General features: G+C 45.1%; 1 protein-coding gene and 1 long non-coding RNA gene across 2 annotated transcripts in view; one reads left to right on the top strand and one right to left on the bottom strand.

Annotated features, from left to right (window-relative positions):
• The first annotated feature begins 711 nt into the window (after positions 1–711).
• On the top strand, positions 712–4,069 carry LOC109300547. The gene is made up of 2 exons (XR_002098260.1): positions 712–1,575; positions 3,660–4,069. It is a non-coding gene; the product is annotated as an uncharacterized LOC109300547 (long non-coding RNA).
• Positions 3,832–6,718, bottom strand: part of BRCC3 (BRCA1/BRCA2-containing complex subunit 3) — a 37,198-nt gene continuing 34,311 nt past the window's right edge. The window contains exon 8 of the mRNA XM_019521229.1: positions 3,832–4,657. Within this exon, the coding sequence (XP_019376774.1) occupies positions 4,506–4,657 (152 nt within the window). The 3' untranslated portion in view covers positions 3,832–4,505. The remainder of the gene's footprint in view (positions 4,658–6,718) is intronic.

Below are 6,718 nucleotides of genomic sequence, written 5' to 3'. Positions count from 1 at the left end.
CCTCTTACTTGTTTGACTCCCCCTCACGCTCACTGTCAGACTGAAAACAGGAATTTCAGTACTCACAATATATTTCTCATCTGAGACCTCCCAGCAAGAGTAGCCCAGGCTGAACTTAAGGTTCTAAATATTTTTGCAGTAAAAGGAAAAAGCAACTGAGCTTCTCTTCTCTTCACTTCCAAACCTTTGTGGGTTTTACTATACCAATAAAAAGGCCTGAGCTCAATTAAAAAGCCCTTCCTAACTCCCTGTTTGTAAAGCAGCCACCCACAGATAAGATCCCACACAACTGCTGGTACTTCAACATGTAGACAGCCATTAAATTAGTGGCAGACTACCAGAAGCTACATTTCACTATCCCACTCCCATATTATGGTTTTAAGTGATTGATTTACTCAAGAATAATGGAGCAGCATGGTAGGTATTTAGCCTAGATAATGAGGTCTGGATTCAGCAAGATATTTGAGCACACAAGCAGTCCCACTGACAAGCATTCACTGTTCCTGCCAATCCTAAAACAATATAAAAGCTCCATCGTTCCCTCACACTGAACTGAAGGTACAGGAAATAGGTGGTTAATGAGGATTATTTATACCTCAGTATACTCACAAAGCTGCATTGTGACTTATAACTTGTACATTATAAATCTGCAGTCATTAATTCCCAGTCTTGAGAGCTCTTGGCTCTGGGAGACAGACTCCAAACCTGTTTCAGGGGTCAATACACGGAGACAGCACTTTCAGCAGTGATTTCATTTTCCTCCAATATGAAGCTTAGCATTTCAGAGCTGCATCTCCTCATGCAAGCAGTTGTTTTCAAAGCAGCTTCTGTCAATTCCAAATGATTTCTAATCAGCAATGTTTGTGCAGGCAAGTGGAGTACAAGCAGAATTTTAGCTGGCAGATGAGACTTGCATTAATAAAGCATCCTGTACTTCACACTCAACTGGTGCACAGATTTCTCTGCAAAACTGACTTCATGCATAATTGATCTTGCGTTTATCAAGCTGCAAAATATTGTCTGCTTTTTAAAATTTTCTCAGGATACTCCACCACTCTGTGCTATGGGCTACATGAAACTCCAAAAACTCCTATCTTTGTCTTTGTACTAGTTACGGTAGTAATGAACACATTATAAAGTTAAAAAGCAAAAAAGCAATGTGGGTATTATCCCTAGTCAGGGATATTCTTGAACATAAAAAAGAAAATTCACATATTAACTGCAAAAGAAATTGAGACCAAAGAGTCACGAAATCCAAACTTTTTTAAAGAAGCAATTGTGTGTTTAATTCGGAATGGCTCCTACCCCCATACACATCCCATCCTACCGGGGAAATACTCCAAAAATGATTGCACTAAACCATGTCTGAAACTGGTGAAAGCCAGAGCAAGGCTGTCCAATGAGCAGCCTGCTAGGGTTAATTTGTGGACCCTAGGCTCCTACTTGGCCACTGCTATGGTCTCCTGGCTCCCTCTCCCTCCTTCCCCTTGCAACGGGTAGTGTTCTACCGCACAGCCCACGGTGCCAGGAGGATCTGCAGTCCCCATGAGACACACGCTTGACATGGTGCAGCAGGTAAGCCTGGACACATTGCTGAGCATGAAGATAAGAGTGCCCTGTCCTTGATGCAGCTGGGTGGGAGGGGAGGATCCTGCAAAGCATATGGAAGGGGCAGTGGGCTATGGTGGTGGGGCCTGCAGCCCTGGCATAGAGTTAGCTTCAGCTAAGTTTCCCTCTCCCCCAGGCATGAACTATGTTTTTTACATTAACGTGGTACTTGTACCTTAAATCCAGCCTAAATCACAGTTCTCATTTAGAGTCAGCTTCAAAGAATCAATTTCAAAAAACATTAGAATTTTTCCCACTATGTCAGTAGCCTGTCACTAGAGCTTTGTTCAAGACATTAGCCTCACCACTGACAATCATTTAACTTTAAAAACACCTCTAAGTACAGCTGAGCAGGGATTTTTTGCCAGAATGTGTATTAGAGAAAACCAAACTGTTCTTGACAAAAAGATCAGTTGCAATGAATTTATTTAAAAAAAAAGGTTTCAGAAAACCCATTGAACTGGGACGCTTAGATGTTTTGCTACAGGAAGTTGAATCATCTGGAAGGAAACTACTTTTGTGCAAAGTTTCAATTAATTGTGAGTGAAAAGAAAGGAAGCAGCAGTCAAAACAGGGTTTGAAAATTTGGGTGTTTTGACTGACTAGATCTGAAGTCTTTAGATCTTCATTTTGGGATACAAAAATCTTGCAAAAGCTCAAAAAACACTCACAGGACAAAGTATGTTTCTTCCCTAGCTGCATCTCAAACCTTCTAATTCTTAACATGACAGCAGCTGTAACTCGCGCAGTCTGAACCAGCAATGACTTGCAAGCCCCAGAGTTCCCTGCAGCTCAGGCTGAGCCAGGGCAATTACTTTGGGCAGAGGGCCGTTTACTGAGTTTTGGTGAGCTGTTGAGGGCTGCATGGGTAGCCCTGCCCCTTGATAGGTGTCTGCCCCCTAGCCCCTGACCTTTGCCACCAGAAGTCCCCCCTTTATCCCCAGAATTACTCCTTTCAGCAAGGAGTTTTGCCATCTTGGAACCAGAAAAATACCAGTATATTCTAAAAAGCAAACATCTACAACTTTCATTAATTTGATTTCAAACAATACTTTTGTTTTGGTTTACATGTGCGTGTGTAGTGTACATACAGGTGATTGCACAATAGCTTAAAATGAAGTCTTACTCTTGTATGTTGTGGGGGCGGTTATAGGTTTGTGGGGACTGTGGGTATGTGGGGAAAGGGAACATGTGGGGGGATGTATATGTGGGGTGTGGGTGGGTATGGGGTATGTGGGAGGGTGACTGGGGTTTGTGTATGGCAGTGCAAGGGGTCACGTGTATGGTGGGGTGTGTGACTCACCCTATGAACACACACACACACTTTCTCTACCCCCACCCCTGCATATGCATACACACGCTCCCCAAGCCTGTGCATGCACACACACACCCCTTCCCCCCTGTACCAGCACGGTCCCATGCTCTGCAGTCCAGTGATGCAGCCAGGAGCCATGAGGTGCTGGAGCAGGGCAAGGGCAGGAAAGCAGGGAACTGGCTGGGGGTGGGTGGGGCAGGGCTGAGTTGCTCAAGCCTGCAAGCCTGCTGAGGGCTCCCTCTGGGTCCTAATGCCCCTGACTCCTGTCAGCTTTGCCAGGCAGCTGGGAACAAATATTAATTTAGTAAATTTTTTTAAGGGCCCTGTGGGCTGGATAGAATGACCTGGCAGGCCACATCTGACCCCTGGGCCATATTTTGCCCACCCCTGCTGCCTTTCCCCTTCATGTTATAAGCAATTTCTGGTTTTTTGTTTTAATATTTTGCCTGGGGAAGCTAATGATCTGGATCAAAGCAACTTCAACAACAACAACAAAGCAGCAGGAGCCAAAAACAACTAAATATGTTGTTAATTACCACAATCATGTTAGGATAGCAAAAGCCCAAAATGGTGGCTTTGAGTCAGTGGTTAGTGTCAGTGGTAATGACCTAAATGTTGGATTAACCACAGCTAAGGGAGCTCTTAAGGAGTTTAACTTGAATGTTGTGGAAATTTTTCAGTTTAATGTGAATGAGCCTTTATGTTTGTTGTTTCTTTTCTCTCCCTTTTTATACAGTCCCTTCCTAAAGTCAGTCTTACCTGTGAAGTCCAGTCCAGGAGGAGATATCCATTTTGGGAAGATTCACAGTGCCAGGGATATAAGCAATGGAGACAACCAGACTGTTGAATGCTACAGACACTCGCACTGTTTTGGTGCAACATCCAACTCAATTCTCCTCAGCCCGCTCTCACTGTGCATTTCTTTATTTGGTTTGAAGTACATGAGGCACAAACCTTGTCCCAGGTCACTATGGCTCCACCCCACCCTTCTTCCCCTACACCTGACTCCATGGGCAATTTAATGGCTTTGTGAATCGCCAGATGAAATTGCTTACAACTGAGGCCATCCAAGGAAGGCTGACTTGAAAGTGTCCATGGCCCAGTATCCTCCCTACCCTAAACCAAGTTGCTGGTTACAGTCAAATTATTTGTCACAACACAGAAGTGATGAGCAAGATAGGACTGCCCTGGTACACAGGTCCACACCTTCAGTTAAAGGCCCAGCAACAGAAGTAAAGGGAAGAGATTTCTGTGTTTAATAAGGATGAGGGAAAGAGAGAACAAATTCACTAGGCATCCCTCTCTCTGTGGTCTCTTGAGTGTACTGCCCCATTCCTCAGTCAGCTTGGGGTTGGGCTGCTCCACAGAACACATGGAAAGCTGATAATGATGCTTTCTGTCTGTCTGGGACAGATGCGAGCCCTTAAATCATCTTGCTGAAGTCTTTTCTGAGCTGTTGCATGATGCAAGACAAGAGGTACAGCTAGTATCTTCATAGTAAGGCAAGATGGGCTTATCCTTCACCTGCAAGTATCTTGTGTCCAGTTTTATAACCTCTTCAAGAGGTCCAGGGTTCCCCCCTTCAATCCAATGCAGCTAGCTCTTCCATTAGCTCCTCTTTCTCTCTCTGCAGCTCCTGAACCCGCTGTTTGTTCTGCTCCAGTCTGTCCTCCAGCCACTGCAGGAGGGGGCCACTTATGGCAGACATCTGACTGCAGAGATTTTTGGTGAACACTGGAAAAGACAAGACACATTCTATCTCAGCACAAGACCAAGTCTCTGGCTAAAAAAGACCGGGTTGACTGTCCCCCTTGACTGACTCAAACAGGTGTGGGGGACAGTCATTTACACACACAACTCAAATGGCAATTCATTCAAATTGGCCATGATTGTCCCAGGAAACAAGTGTTAATTCAGGTACTTCCCAGTGTTAACTTGGGTACAAATGGGACAGTAGGTTTGTACGTTTACAGGATCCCAAAATAAAGGGCTCTGTCCCAGGAAAAGTTCAATATCTGCTTTTGGGTCCTGTCACTGGGCTGCAGAATTCCAAAGCTCAAGGATACTGTGTAGAACCTAGAGATTTCACACCAGCATTTCATATTGAGAACCCACAGGACCCCAGAAGGAATGAGTTAAACAGAAACAACTAGGCATATAAAGTAGAGATATTTTACACCAAACCTTGTATCACTGATCATTCTTGAGGCAAACCAGAGACTACCGTTAAACATCTACTTGTACTTGCTTCTGTGAATGCAATGGAGGTTTTGTGCTAGCGTGACTGATGTGTTCAAGTGCCAGATCTAAGACAAAGCAGTGCTACAAGAACCTCTGCTGTACTAATGCTAGGTCAAATTCTAATGCTTTTAATTAACAGGATGAAGGTCCATAAGGAATCTGAAAAAGGCCACTGGCTTGTTCCACTTATGGCTAGGTTACATAAAAACACTTTCTTCCAGAAATGTTACTGTAATAATGCATTTCTCTACTCTGCCTCTGTAAACTCCATTAGAAAACCTGATAAAGATTTAAGGGAGATAAACAGTGCTAAGCAAGATGAAGAACTGAATAAGAACTATACAGCAAGGTCAAACTAGAGCAGCTAAACTTGGGTGAAGTAACCTGTTCATATGTTAGCTCAATCCCAAGCATCTCAAAGCAGTTACAGTATGATCCCTGGTGACTGTTACACACTGTGCGCTACTAACTTCCATTGATGGAACTAAAATCATTACTTAGGGCCTTAATACCCTAGTATTTCAAGTCATGGACCTACACATTCAGCATCTTTATTCCCTGAAGAGGAATTCTGGGGGTGGTGACATGGAGTGCAGCTAGGGTCCCTGCCCTGCTGCTGCCTCCAGCCTGGAACTTCTGTGAGGCCTCCACCCAGACAGGCCCCTTGGATGGGTTGGCAGTGCCCTGGCCCCGTGTCTGCAGGGGTTGCTTGGTGGGACCTCTGGGGCCTGCAGATTCCCTTGCCTGTCCCACATGTGCCCAGATTGAGGCCCCACAGGGGCAGGCGAGGGAACTCTAGGCAGAGGTGAGCAGGCTGCAAGGGATCAGGGCAATTGAAGAAGAGATTGATGGCTACTTTCATTCTCTGCAGGACAATGTGAAAGAGCATTATACATCTACCCTAATCAAAATGGGATCAGAGAAGGAGAAAGTTGAGGTATCGTGGGTTAAGATACATGGAGGTCAGGGGAAAAGAGACTTGGTGGTGGGGTCTGCTACAGACCACCACACCAAGAGGAAAAGCTAGACTTGGAATCCTTGAGGCAGCTCTCAGAGGCTGTACAGCTTAGGGATGTGGTTATCACAGGGGACCTAAACTATCCTGACATCTGCTGGGAGAAGGATTGGACGAATCCAACCATTCACGTAGGTTCTTAACCTGCATGCAGGACCTTCATCTAATGCAGGAGGTATACAGTCCCACTAGAGAGAATGCTCTACTGGACTTGGTGTTGGCCACAGGGGATGACTTGGTAGGGGAGCTGCAGATTCATGGTCACCTTGGAGGCAGTAACCATCAATCAAATGAATTCATCATATGGTGTAGGGTGGGAAAGATAACTAGTAGGGTGGAAGTGCTTGACTTTAGGAAGGCTAACTTCAGCGTGCTCAGTTTAGTTGCTCCTGCAAGATAATAATGCACTGCAGGATAAGAGTATTGGCGTGATGGCAGTCCAGGAAGGGTGGTTGTTCCTAAAGGAAGCAGTCCTTCGGGTGCAGAGGGAAACTATCCCAGTACGAGGGAAAAGGGGGAAAGGAGCCAAAAAACTTCCT

This window comes from Gavialis gangeticus, unplaced genomic scaffold (assembly GCF_001723915.1).
Source record: "Gavialis gangeticus isolate Ggan-Ray unplaced genomic scaffold, GavGan_comp1, whole genome shotgun sequence".
NCBI lineage: Eukaryota > Metazoa > Chordata > Crocodylia > Gavialidae > Gavialis > Gavialis gangeticus.
The sequence above is the reverse complement of the archived record's forward strand: the minus strand, read 5'-3'. Positions and strand labels throughout refer to the sequence as shown.